At 42.1% G+C, this 14,940-nt stretch overlaps 1 protein-coding gene across 1 annotated transcript; it reads left to right on the forward strand.

Annotated features, from left to right (window-relative positions):
• Positions 1 to 7,843: 7,843 nt before the first annotated feature.
• On the forward strand, positions 7,844 to 10,121 carry Usp51 (ubiquitin specific peptidase 51). Its single transcript, XM_032889888.1, has one exon. It carries the CDS (start codon positions 7,924 to 7,926, stop codon positions 10,012 to 10,014), a length of 2,091 nt encoding a protein of 696 aa, XP_032745779.1. The 5' UTR covers positions 7,844 to 7,923; the 3' UTR covers positions 10,015 to 10,121.
• Positions 10,122 to 14,940: the final 4,819 nt, after the last annotated feature.

Below are 14,940 nucleotides of genomic sequence, written 5' to 3' on the forward strand. Positions count from 1 at the left end.
AAGATACCATAGAAAACATTTAAACAACTGTCAAAGAAAATGCAAAAGGCAAAAAGCTCCTAACCCAAAACATCCAGGAAATCCAGGACACAATGAGAAGATCAAACCTAAGAATCATAGGTATACAAGAGAAAGAAGATTCCCAAATTAAAGGGCGAGTAAATATCTTCAACAAATTTATAGAAGAAAATTTCCCTAACCTAAAGAAAGAGATGCCCATAAATATACAGGAACTCCAAATAAAGTACACCAGAAAATAAATTCCTCATGTCACATAATAGTCAAAACACAAAATGCACAAAGAAAAAAAAAAGAATATTAAAAGCAGTTAAAAAAACAGTCAAGAATGATATAAAGGCAGAACTATCAGAAATACACCATACTTCTCATCAGAAACTCTGAAATCAAGAAGATCCTGAGCAGATGTCATATAGACCCAAAGAGAACACAAATGCCAGCCCAGTCTACAATATGCAGCAAAACACTCAATTACCATAGAAGGAGAAACCAAGATATTCCATGACAAAACAAAATTCACACAATATCTTTCCACAAATCCAGCACTACAAAGGCTAATAGATGGAAAACTCCAACACAAGGATGGAAACTACACCCTACAAAAATCAAGAAAGTAATCTTTCAACAAACTCAAAGAAGATAGCCACAATAACTTAATAACATTTCTAACAACAAAAATAACAGGAAACAACAATCATTAGTCCCTAATATCTCTCAACATCAATTGACTCAATTCCCCAATAGAAAGACACAGACTAACAGACTGGATAGGTAAAGAGAACCCAGCATTTTGCTGCATACAGAAAACACACCTCACTGAAAAAGACAGACACTACCTCAGAGTTAAGGGCTGGAAAACAACTTTCCAAGCAAATGGTCCCAAGAAACAAGCTGGAGTAGCCATTCTAATAGTGGATAAAATCGACTTTCAACCAAAAGATACCAGAAAAGATAAGGAAGGACACTTCATATTCATCAAAGGAAAAATCCAGCAAGATGAACTCTCAATCCTAAATATCTATGCTCCAAATGCAAGGACACTTACATTCATAAAAGAAACCTTACTAAAACTGAAAGCACATACAATAATAATAGGAGATTTCAACACCCTACTCTACTCAATGGACAGATCCTAGAAATAGGAAATAAACAGACAGAGAAACTAACAAAAGTTATGAACCAATTGGATTTAACAGATATCTATAGAACATTTCATCCTAATACAAAACTATATACCTTCTTCTCAACACCTCAAGGTACCTTCTCCAAAATTTACCATATAATCAGTCACAAAACAGGCCTCAACAGATACAAAAAGATTGAAATAATCTCATTCATTTTGTCAGATCACCATGGACTAAGACTGGTCTTCAAAAACAGAAACCCACATAAACATGGAAGTTGAACCATGCTCTACTCAATGATAACTTGGTCAAGAAAGAAATTACTTTTTAGAATTTAATGAAAATGAAGGCACAACATACCCAAACTTATGAGACACAATTAAAGCAGTGCTTATAGGAAAACTCATAGCTTTGAGTGCCTCCAAAAAGAAACTTGAGAGTGCATACGCTAGCAGCTTGATAGCACACCTAAAAACACTAGAAAACAACAAAGAAGGCAAATGCACTCAAGAGGAGTAGACAGCAGGAAATAATCAAACTCTGTGCTGAAATCAACCAAGTAGAAACAAAAAGAACTATACAAAGAACAAAACCAGGAGGTGGTTCTTTGAGTAAAATAACAAGATAAATAAACCCTCAGCCAGACTAACCAGAGGGCACAGATTTGTTGACAAATCAACAAAATCAGAAAGGAAAAGGAGACATAACAACAGAAACTGAGAAAATTCAAAAAATCATCAGATCCTAGTACAAAAAGCCTAAAACTCAACAAAATTAGAAAATCTGGAGGAAACAGACAATTTTCTAGACAGATACCAGGTATCAAAATTAAATCAGGATCAGATAAACCATCTTAATAGTTCCATAGCTCCCTAAACAAATAGAAGCAGTCATTAAAAGTCTCAACCAAAATAAAAACCAGGAACAGGGTTGGGTTTAGCTCAGTGGTAGAGCGCTTGCCTAGCAAAAAAGTAAGGCCCTGGTTCGGTCCCAGCTCAAAAAAAGAAAAAGAAAAAGAAAAAAGAAAAAAAAAAACAGGAACAGATGGGTTTAGTGCAGAATTCTATCAAGCCATCATAGAAGACATAATACCAATTCTATCCGAACTATTCCACAAAATAAAAATAGAAGACACACTACCCAATTCCCTCTATGATACCACAATTATGCTTATACCTAAATCTCACAAACACCTGACAAAGAAAGAGAACTTCCCTTATGAATATCGATGCAAAATATTCACAAGGCTGTGGGGATGGTTCAATATACAGAAATCCATGAATGAAATCCGCTATATAAACGAACTCAAAGAAAAAAACTGCATGATCATCTCATTAGATGCTGAGAACGCATTTGACAAAGGTCAACTCTCCTTCATGGTAAAGTCTTGGAAAGATCAGGATTTCAAGGCCAATACCTAAACATAGTAAATGCAATGTACAGCAAAGCAGTAGCTAACATTAAACTAAATGGAGAAAAATTTGAAGCAATCCCACTAAAATCAGGGACTAGACAAGGATGCCCACTCTCTCCCTACTTATTCAATATAGTAATGGAAATCCCACCCAGAGCAATCAGACAACAATTGGAGGTCAAAAGGATAAAATTGGAAAGGAATAAGTTAAAATATCACTATTTGCAGATCATATGACAGTATACTCAGGTGACACCAAAAATTTCACCAGAGAACTCCTAAAACTGATAATTAATTTCAGCAAATTAGGTGGATTAAAAAATTAACTCAACCAAATCAGTAGCCTTCCTCTACTGAAAGGATAAACAGGCTGAGAAAAAATTAGAGAAACAACGCCATTCACACTAGTCCCAAATAATATAAAGTCCCTCGGTGTGACTCTAATCAAGCAAGTGAAAGATCTGTATGACAAGAACTTCAAGTCTCTGAAGAAAGAAATTGAAGAAGATCTCAGAAGATGCAAAGATCTCCCATGCTAATGGATTGGCAAAATTAATATTGTAAAATTGAAAGCAGTCCATTATGCTTCAGTACACACGAAGAAGGGTTTGGAAAAGGACCTCGGACTCCACAGCAGCCTGTCTACACAGGCCTGATTGATTCTCATAGCACATGGTAGGGTCTCAAGTCTCCCAGTCACTACAACACTTTGAGGTGGGTAGTGGCAAATGCAGGACAAGATCATTGCACAGAGCTAACACACAGGACACTTGCTCTTTCTAGCATCAAGCTCACTCACACAGGGCCACAGCACAATTAATGCATATCCACAAACAGAGCATGAGACAGGTATAGAGGGACAATCCAATCGCTTCTAGTGCAGAGTGTGGGAAGCAACTGACAGGGAAAGAGAACCAATCCTCATTTCCATCACCACTTCTAGCTACTCTAATGAATCCACTGCAATGAAAGCAGCAAGCACGTTGTACCAAGTGCACTAAGGAGGGGATGGTGGTCATTAATCTCCCTCATGAGACACCATAGTCCCACTCAAAACAGAGGCCTCTGAACTATGCCGGACTGGTCACACTGAACTAACCCTCGATGTTGTTCCTTCCACTGGTCTGTGATAGTGGCAATTTGCATTTCTGGATTAGAAGATTGAAAAGAGAGTATGTGGTCACAAGCCAGGATCTGAATAGCTAAGGTCCAGGATCGCCTGACACCTATACTGGTGTGTCCCAGGACACCCTCCCTCCTGCAATACCCATCAGCTCAATCGAATCACACCAAAATTGGCCCCTTAGGTTTAGGCCATTCATCTTGAAAGTTGGCCGTTGTCCTTCCCCTGAGGACTTTAATGAACCCAAGAACACAGGAAGCAAATGATTGCCAGGTATGACCCCATACTCCTATCACCCCTGTGCCTGGAGAGAGAGGCCTGTGGGGTCAAGGGCAGCTTGGACCACACAGGATGCCGTGGCCTCCAAGAAAGAAAAGAGAAAGGGGGCTAAATCCTTTGCCTTTAAAGAAATATGACTCTTCTCACCCATGAGCACAATGTAAAGACTTGGCAAATGTAAAACTGCCTACTTCCATTCATTCTGCCAGGTCTTATCACAGAGCATAGAAAGATCTGACCCAGCAAGCAGGGTGCCCACCTTGTACACGTGCCACTGATGGAAAGTGTGTGATTTGCTTACCTGGGACTCTGGAACCCCCAGACTGAAAGAACATGAGCATTTCTTGTTTTCCTTACACCATGCAAGCGCCAGGTTTGTTTTCCTGGGACATGGGGCTCTGTGGTGTCAGCCACTGTTGTCCTCTGAAGAAATGATGTTGCCGAGTTAGCCTGCCTGTGTCACGATGTTGTAAAGTGTGGACAAGAGGGATGTCTTTAACTTTTGGAGGCACTGAAGATTAGAGCGCACATGGGGAGGACTGCAAGTCATGTTTGTAATCTGTGGCTCCTCAAGTGGTTGCTGATCTCTGAAGAAATCATGAGGGGCCCTGCTGTCTACCTCTCCTATTCCTTTTTCTTTGGACAATGCCATGAGATGTTCATATGGCTGAAATAACTTATGCTTTCAAGTCACACAGCTTCAGAGCTCAAGAAGAGGAAACCACAATTGTGAACCAGCCAGGTGACTCAGGATCATCCTCCTGCAGTAAGGGCATGAAATGCTAGGTGTCTCAATATTGTCTTTACAAGTTTAAGTTACCTAGAATCTACTAAACCCCTTTCTCTTGGAAAGGCTCACCTCACACACCATATCGTACAATGTAATGTTTGCAGTTTTAAAGTGTGGTGGACATCCCGCCAACCCTCTAGGACAGCAGAGGGTGTTAATTGATGCAAAGTCTTTGACACAACTGTCCTCAGACCCCAAAATCATGGCATTTCTGGAGACCTGGTTCCCAGTGTCTACACATCTAAACCATTTTTTTCTTTGAAGCAAAATTGTTCTTACACACATCACCTTTAATCGAGTGGACACTAATTTGGCGGAATCACAAAGGAGTGATTCAAGGAACCAGTCAAAGCAGCCTGGATATGAGCAGTGTGCAAACAAATGTGAATGCCAAGTGAGACTGCACCTGTTTTAACACACACACACACACACACACACACACACACACACACACACACACACACACACACACACACACACACACTAGAATGTGAAAGAGACAGACAGAGAAACAAAGACTGAGAGACATAGAGAAACAGAGGATGTATAGGTCCTGACAACAGCCTATTGTTGAAATGTGGTCAATTTAGTATTTTCTATTGTTGTACAAGTTTGGTTTTATAACCGTATATTACATATACACAGTTACAATATTAAAATTTTGATAATCTTCCTGCTTCCCTTGTTCCAGTCAGCCATTTTAGAATGTCTCTCTCCTTTCTCAGAATGTGAAGCTTCTGTTTAGAACATCCATATTACTTGGATACAGGCAAGTCTGTTTGAAAGGTGGGTGTCCTCTGTTCCTTTGGGCTCCCCTTTCATACTACTTAACTGTGTTTTTAGTTAGTCAACTCGGGGTTTTGAGACTGAAATGTGATTTAGACACTTCTTGGACCCATTCAGGAGCTACTGGTAACTCATACCTCAATGGGGAACGGGAGGAATGGAATGGAAGGCCCAGAAGAGACATGGCTAGTTGTTTCTTTCATCCCTCCCAACCAATAGACTCAGCAGGACATCTTTGCTTAGTGTAGACATCTGGGGATGTTTAGTAGGCAGAGACAGGTTATGTTGGGAATAGGTGTATAACTGCTTCCCCACCAGCTCTCGTTGCCATGTCAAAGGGTATCATAGGTTGTCCTTGTCTCCTGAGAGCCCCCTCCCCAACTCTCCTCACTTGTATGGTATGAGAGGTCTCCCTTAGTGGATAGGTCATTGTATCTAGGTATAAAGGAGGGGACATCTTACAGGGAGGCCAGAATCTTGGGAAAGCCCAAGTCTTTGGTATGAGTCCTGAAAGTTATAGGTCCCTGTGGTCTTTCCCCATAGTCCATGTCAGGCCAGCTGTGGCCCCTATCTCCCCTTTGAGTTGATGTCCTGAAGTCATTGAGTTAACTCTGGGAGAGCAGACCCAGGTTGTGATGGGGAAGAGTGTTAGGTTTCAATAGGAAGTTTTTTTTAACTGATTCTGAAATAACGTAGCTAATATTTAGAGATACATTTTCCTGATTCCAATCTTTTCTTTATAGGCATCTCTCCTAATTGTTTTGTAACTATATGTGTTAATACTCTGGCGGTATCTTGGTAAAAGACTTCTGAGACCTGGAAAGTTTTTGGTAAGGAGGAGCCCAGACTATAAAGCAGGCAGATCCCTTTTTGGGGTTCTTTACACATTCACCCATAGCAGTGTTTTTAAGTGTGCTGATGCCCTGCAATGTGCTACCTACTGGTTTTAACCTGAACACTGAGTACTACAGTTACTAATGTAAAGGATGCGAGAACATATATGCTGGAACTCCATGTAAACATGTTAGCATTATTCTGCCTTTGACTGATGAACTAAGGCTGAAAGTGTTTATGGTTTTCCCCTGTAGAAACAGCAAGTTGCTGGGCTGAGGTCTATTTCATCCTGAATCATATGCTTATTTTTCCTCTCCCCGACACTCAGAAATAATAACCTCTCCACTTTACTCTTGCGATTTTAAATTTAAAGCTTCCGTAGAGAACACTGTAGAATTTGCCATCTTGGTAAATCCCTAACCCTACCTTGGTTAGTTTTGTTGCTGTTGTTTCAGGGTTTTTTTTCCCTTTCTATTTCTTCCCCCCCCCCTTCGGTAGAGTGCCATAAACAGGTGAAGCCTAAGCCTTCCCAAGATCTTTTTCTAAAATCTGTGGCTGTTGTTACCTCTGGTAGAATCCCTTTCAGGAAGGGTTTTTTCTGCCTAGGGGGACAGCGGTGCCATTCATCCCTGTTGGAGGCCTGATTCCGGGGCTGGGGGCCCATACGTGGAGAGGGGAGGGGCCAGGGGGCGGCCCCCTTGTGACCAGCCCTGAAGAGAGGTCAGAGAGAAGACTGGCAGAGGAGCGCCTGGACAGCAGCAGCAGCTGACTTTCTAGATCAAGCGCGCCTTGGGGCCCCAGGTAACAAACCCAGACCTTTTTACAAATCCGCGGGCTTGGGGAGCTGCCGTGGTTGCGGGGAGGGAGCATGCACTTTGGGGGTCGCGTACTGTGGATGGGGGTGGTCACGCGTGAAGGGAGTCTGAATTCTGGGGGAAACCCTAGGAAATGAGAGGACAGGAGCAAGAAACGGGGTGTGAGGGCACAGGCACGAAAGAGCAAGAGAGGGCGCTCGAGTGTGGCACACAGCAAGTGCGCTTAGGAGTAGAGGCTGGAAGCATAGGTAAGAAAGGAGCTAGGGGACACTTTCGTCCACTGAGTCAGTTTTTTCCAAAGATAACCTCCTTTCAGCCATATTTAACATACACTGTTGACTCAAGGGGCTTAAAGATGCAAGGAAAGAACGCAGAGAAAGGTGCGCCAAACCCAGGCAGCACAGAGCGCCGAAAAGACAGCGGGTTATGCCTTTTAAAAAGAGTTGCCATCCTTTCCACCCTAAAGCTCAAGCCAGTCCCCTTCTCCCTTCCCCCGTACCCACAGTTCTGGCGGCCTTTGGAGCAGGTAGCCGCGGGCTCGGGCTCCGAACGCCACGCGAGCCCCGGTGCTGGGGCGGAGCCGCGGCCGCGCGCGGGGCTCGCGGCAGGGGGAGGGGCTGAGGCTAACGGCACCGCGGCCATGACGCCGGGCTGGCGGTCCACACGAGTTCCTGTCTCCCTCCACCCATAGTCATAGCTCATTCCCAGACGCGTTTCTTCCCAGGCTTGGGAGTGAGCCGATGGCCCACGTTCGAGAAGCGTCCCGGTCCTCCCGCTCCGTCGCCTGTTGGAGTTCGGGAGGTGGTCGAGGAGCCTGTTTGGAGCAGGCGGCTGAGAATGCGTCGAGAATGGAGCAGACGATGCGGGGTACACAGGGAGCCCAGGAGATGAAGCCGGAGCTGTGGCCGGAGCCCAAGCCCACGTCGGAGAACTTAACAAGTAGGGGCAGTGGCAGCGATGAGAAGGTGCTCCCTTCTATCCCGGCTGCTTGTCACACCAGCTCCAGCTCGGTTTGCCCGCGCCGCAAGCCCCGCCCTCGGCCCCAGCCCAGGTCCCGCTCCAGGGGAGGGCGTGGGCTCAAGGCCCCACCCCCGCCTCCCGCCAAACCTCCGCCTCCCCCGCCAGCGCCGCCGCCACCACCCCTGCCCAAGCCGCGGCCGGTGGCCTGGCGCAATTCCAGGCGTAGACCCAGGCCTGCACCCAGACCCCAAACACGGAAAAGCTACCCTAGTGACCCAGGCTGCTCTGGGGACTCAGACGGCACAGAGAACGGGTTACTGGAGGTAGGGTTTGATAAGGGTCCCACAGGCTGCTCTCATATAGAGATCTTTAAAGTAGCTAAAAACTGGCAGAGGAACCTGCGGATGATCTATCACCGTTTCATTTGGAGTGGAACCCCGGAGACTAGGAAGCGTAAGGCAAAGACATGCATCTGTCGTATATGTAGTACACATAAGAACAGACTCCACTCTTGTCTGTCCTGTGTATTTTTCGGATGCTTTACTGAGAAACATATTCATATTCATGCAGAAACTAAGCAACACAATTTAGCAGTAGACCTCTACCATGGGGTTATATATTGCTTTCTGTGTAAGGATTATGTATATGACAAAGATATAGAAAAGATTGCCAAAGAAACAAAAGAGAAAATTCTGGGACTCTTAATGTCCACTGCAGGAGATATGTCTTATCAGCAACTAATGGCATCTGAGGTTGAAGAAAATCAATCAATCTGTGAGTCCAAAGAACAGGAGACCAGTTTGGTAAAACCCAAGAAAAAGAGGAGGAAGAAGACAGTGTATTATACTGTAGGCCTCAGAGGGTTAATTAATCTTGGGAATACTTGCTTTATGAACTGTATTGTCCAGGCACTTACCCGCATTCCACTACTGAAGGAGTTCTTCCTTTCGGATAAGCACAAATGCATGATGACAAGCCCCAGCTTGTGTTTGGTCTGTGAGATGTCTTCACTTTTTCAAGCTATGTACTCGGGGAACCAAAGTCCTCATATTCCCTATAAATTGCTTCACCTGATATGGATCCACGCAGAGCATCTAGCTGGGTACAGGCAACAGGATGCTCATGAGTTTCTGATTGCAATATTAGATGTGTTGCATAGACACAGCAGAGATGATGGCATCGAGCAAGAAGGTAACCTCAACCACTGTAACTGCATCATAGACTACATCTTCACAGGTGGCCTGCAGTCCGATGTCACCTGTCAAGTCTGTCATGGTGTCTCCACCACTATAGACCCATGCTGGGACATTAGTCTGGACTTGCCTGTCTCTTATACCCCAGGGAGGGCTGGCAGCACAGGCCAGAAGCCACGAGTCATCTCACTTACAGATTGCCTGAAGTGGTTTACAAGGCCCGAAGACCTGGGAAGCAGTGCCAAAATCAAATGCAGTCGATGCCAAAGCTACCAGCAATCTACCAAACAGCTCACAATGAAGAAATTACCGATTGTGGCCTGCTTTCATCTGAAACGGTTTGAACATTTAGGCAAACAGAGACGCAAGATTAATAATTTTATCTCATTTCCTTTGGAGCTAGACATGACACCCTTTTTGGCCTCTACTAAAGAAAGCATAATGAAAGGCCAGCCATTAACGGAGTGTGTGCCAATTGAGAATAAATATTCTTTGTTTGCAGTGATTAACCACCACGGTACTTTGGAAAGTGGCCATTACACCAGCTTTGTCCGTCAGGAAAAGGACCAGTGGTTCAGCTGCGATGATGCTGTAGTCACTAAGGCTACAATGGAGGAGTTACTCTATAGTGAAGGGTATCTACTGTTCTATCTCAGGCAAGATATAGAGAAAGAATAATCTTACCCAGAATGATACAATTTCCAGACCAAATTTAAAAAGTTAAAAATAAAAACAAAAAAAAAACAAAAAACAAAAAAAAAAAAAAAGAACAAAACCAAAAAAAAAAAAAAACAAAAAAAAAAGAGAAGGATCCTGAAGAGACTCACAACACAAGCCTACCTGGAATGGACAATGGTAAATGCCATTACATCAACAAACACCTCTTAAAGAAACACACAAATCTACCTGGAGTGGACAATGACCATATATAATAAGTGGCACTTTGGCATAAAGGAACTATTTTACCCTGTCCCATAAGTCTTTGGGAAGACATTGAATTTTCAATCAGTGACCATTAGCCTTAAGAACTGGGGGGGTCAGAGGGAGGGGAGGAGAGGAGAGGTTGAAAAGGGTCACATAAAGCAAATTACATGAAGTCTCAGCATGGAGAGAGGGGGATCTTCTCAAATTACATTTTATTTCTTCAAAGAAACTATGTTAAGTGGGGGGTATATTTTAAGAATTATAGTTATAGTTTTAAGTGCAAAAGAAGTCTGGAAAAAACCAAATATTTTAAACAAAAAACTTTAAAGCTTTAAAAAGAAAACCATTAAGAAATACTTTTGAAGGATTTAAGAGAACATTTTAAATGTTAAAAGTTAAGTATTTTAGAAGAAATATTTTTAAATGTTTTTTAATTTAAAATGATTCCAAATTGTTAGTATGTGAAAATAGAGTATTTAGAAATTTTTACAATTTAAGATGAAAGATGAACATTTATAAAATAGTGAAAGAAAACACTAACTTAAAAACAGCAGAGGTAAATCTTAGAAACGGAAAACATTTGGATTCTAAATATTTAAAACATAAAAATATATGCATTGGAATAACCAAAATTTACAAAAAAAGTATACCTATAATAATTTTAAAAATAAAATTTCAAGGTATATAGAATAAAATGAAATTTCAAGTTAAATTCAGGAAGGGTGGTTTAAAAGAAGCAAGTTTAGAACCCTTCAAGGAAACAGCTAATTGGTTTTAAAGATTTCAAATTCTTTTAAATATTAAGAGAGAACCTGTAAATTCAACTGCAGAGATTTCAGTATAAAAACAAACTTTAAGTTTAAAAACAATATTCTCATACAAATTGACACCTGAAAAAAAAACATGTAAATAAGATCATATTTGAAAGGTGAAAGTTTTATTTTGTAATTAAGCACATTGAAATATAGATGGATATAAGATATAAACCATAGAGAATGAGAAGACAGATGGTTTGGGAACTATGTATTTTTTTAATCTTATGTCCGTTGCAGATAACTCTATTGGAAAAAAGTAATGCCATCAAGATTTCTCCCATTTAGAACTCATTATCCATATACATCTTTAGCTTCTGAAAGAAGGCTTTTAATGATTTTGTGGCTTAGAGAAATTAGATCATAACTGTGAAGTTTTGGCTTTTGGTGTTTTAGCCCCAAGGTCTGACAGAGAAAGTGGCAGGGACCCTTAACTGAATAAACTCCCACCCTTTCTGCTTTCAGTCTTTTGCCTCGTGGGGAGACAAGATATTTTAATTTCTACAGTAGAACCCTGAGTTTGTGTTTAACAGTCCTGCAAATTCCTTGTCCTGAAAATTCCTTATCCTTCTTCATGCCCACCCACCCATTCTTCTTTCCCTGTATCCCACACTTCCCTGGCCTTATCCCAGCCTGCAAGGATCCTTTCTTAGTGTATATCTGGTGACTTCATTCCTTCAAGACTAACTCACAGATGACTTCTCTGGAGCTATCCCTGGATCCCCAGTGCAGGCTTTAATTAGATAGTCCCCATCCCCATCTCTCCTACTGTGCCTCCAAAGTACTTCGTCTATACCTCGATGAATAGTACTTATTCGACTGTGATTCTACTGTAGCATTGTGATTGTCTACTTCTCTGCACCAGACCCTGAGAGCAGAGGGACAAGCCTTATTCACTCTTGTGTTAATAAATGTTATTGAATGCAAACGCAAGTTTCATTATTTTTTCTGTTTCCCCTGTTAGGAATATATTTTCCCACATTTCACTAAGCTTTCGTTAAATGGCCAGTGTTATAATACAATATGATGAAGGCTGTATTCCCCCAGAGACAGTGTATGAAATGCTCCTTAGCTTTTTGGGGAATAGCTTAACAAAGGATCTACTCACTGAGGGAATAATCAGGAGTTGGGAGGGGGAGCCAGGAATAATAGAGAGAAAAGCACCCAGCCCTGGAAGATTGGATGGACAGTGGGGACCAGCAGCTGAAGGAGAAGCTGAGCTCTCTGGTATGTATATGACAACATCCCTATCACAGTTTCCCACACCTTCCCACAGTGTGGCAGTGTGGCAGTGTAACTTACCACTCCACCACGGAGTTTTATTTTTATTTATTTATTTATTTATTTATTTATTTATTTATTTTTTATTAACAGAATATTTCTTATATACATTTTTGTTATTCCTTTCGGTTTCGGGGCAAACATCCTTCCTCCCCCTTCCTCATGGGTGTTCCCTCCCCCACCCTCCCCCATTGCTGCCCTCCCCGACAGTCTAGTTCACTGGGGTTCATTCTTAGGGACCCAGGGCTTCCCCTTCCACTGGTGCTCCACTAGGATATTCATTGCTACCCTATGAGGTCAGAGTCAGGGTCAGTCCATGTATATAGTCTTTAGGTAGTGGCTTAGTCCCTGGAAGCTCTGGTTGCTTGGCATTGTTGTACATATGGGGTCTCAAGCCCCTTCAAGCTCTTCCAGTTCTTTCTCTGATTCCTTCAGCGGGGGTCCTATTCTCAGTTCAGAGGTTTGCTGCTGACATTCGCCTCTGTATTTGCTGTATTCTGGCTGTGTCTCTCAGGAGCGATCTACACTTCTGCACTTCTTTGCTTCATCCATCTTGTCAAATTGGGTGGCTGTATATATATGGGCCACATGTGGGGCAGGCTCTGAATGGGTGTTCCTTCAGTCTCTGTTTAATCTTTGCCTCTATCTTCCCTGCCAAAGGGTATTCTTGTTCCCCTTTTAAAGAAGGAGGGTAAGCATTACATTTTGATCATCAATCTTGAGTTTCATTTGTTCTAGGCATCTAGGTAATTCAGGCATTTGGGCTAATAGCCACTTATCAATGAGTGCATACCATGTATGTCTTTCTGTGATTAGGTTAGCTCACTCAGGATGATATTTTCCAGTTCAACCATTTGCCTACAAATTTATAAACTCTAATTGTTTTTGATAGCTGAGTAATATTCCATTGTGTAGATATACCACATTTTCTGTATCCATTCCTCTGTTGAAGGGCATCTGGGTTCTTTCCAGCTTCTGGCTATTATAAATAAGGCTGCGATGAACATAGTGGAGCACGTGTCTTTTTTATATGTTGGGGCATCTTTTGGGTATATGCCCAAGAGAGGTATAGCTGGATCCTCAGGCAGTTCAATGTCCAATTTTCTGAGGAACCTCCAGACTGATTTCCAGAATGGTTGTACCAGTCTGCAATCCCACCAACAATGGAGGAGTGTTCCTCTTTCTCCACATCCTCGCCAGCATTTGCTGTCACCTGGAGTTTTGATCTTAGCCATTCTCACTGGTGTGAGGTGAAATCTCAGGGTTGTTTGATTTGCATTTTCCTGATGACTAAAGATGTTGAAACATTTCTTTAGGTGTTTCTCAGCCATTCGGCATTCCTCAGCTGTGAATTCTTTGTTTAGCTCTGAACCCCATTTTTTAATAGGGTTATTTGTCTCCTTGCTGTCTAACTTCTTCAGTTCTTTGTATATTTTGGATATAAGCCCTCTATCTGTTGTAGGATTGGTGAAGATCTTTTCCCAATCTGTTGGTTGCCGTTTTGTCCTAACCACAGTGTCCTTGCCTTACAGAAGCTTTGCAGTTTTGAGATCCCATTTTATGATTCTTGATCTTAGAGCATAAGCCATTGGTGTTTTTGTTCAGGAAATTTTTCCAGTGCCCATGTGTTCCAGATGCTTCCTAGTTTTCTTCTATTAGTTTGAGTGTGTCTGGTTTTTGATGTGGGGTCCTTAAGATCCACTTTGGGGCAGCTTTTGTACAGGGTGATAAGCATGGATATTTTGCATTCTTCCGATGACCTCAGTTGAACCAGCACCATTTGCTGAAAATGCTATCTTTTTTCCATTGGATGGTTTTGGCTCCTTTGTCAAAAATCAAGTGACCATAGGTGTGTGGATTCATTTCTGGGTCTTCAATTCTGTTCCATTGGTCTATCTGTCTGTCTCTGTACCAATACCATGCAGTTTTTATCACTATTGCTCTGCAATACTGCTTGAGTTCAGGGATAGTGATTCCCCCTGAAGTCCTTTTATTGTTGAGGAGAGTTTTAGCTATCCTGGGTTTTTTGTTATTCCAGATGAATTTGCAAATTGTTCTGTCTAACTCTTTGAAGAATTGGATTGGTATTTTGATGGGATTGCATTGAATCTGTAGATCCTTTTTGGTAAAATGGCCATTTTTATTTATATTAATCCTGCCAATCCATGAGCATGGGAGATCTTTCCACCTTCTGAGGTCTTCTTCAATTTCTTTCTTCAGTGTCTTGAAGTTCTTATTGTACAGATCTTTTACTTGCTTGGTTAAAGTCACACGAGGTATTTTTATATTATTTGGGTCTATTATGAAGGGTGTCGTTTCCTCACACTCTGTGTCATGACTGTGCAGCAGGAAAGTGACATCTGGTGGCTGAAGTTTGTCTGTTTAGTACTTTGCTCGTCCACTATTCTTTGTGGTCTAGATGATGGTTTGTGTACTGGCTGGTTTTGTGTGTCAATTAAACACAAGCTAGAGTCATCAGAGAGAAAGGAGTCTCAGTTGAGGAAATAACCTCCAGAATGAGATCCAACTAAGGCATTTTATCAGTTGGTGATGGGGGGAGCTCAGCCCATTGTGGGTGGTGCCATCC

Source organism: Rattus rattus, chromosome X, assembly GCF_011064425.1.
Source record: "Rattus rattus isolate New Zealand chromosome X, Rrattus_CSIRO_v1, whole genome shotgun sequence".
In the NCBI taxonomy this organism is placed as follows: domain Eukaryota; kingdom Metazoa; phylum Chordata; class Mammalia; order Rodentia; family Muridae; genus Rattus; species Rattus rattus.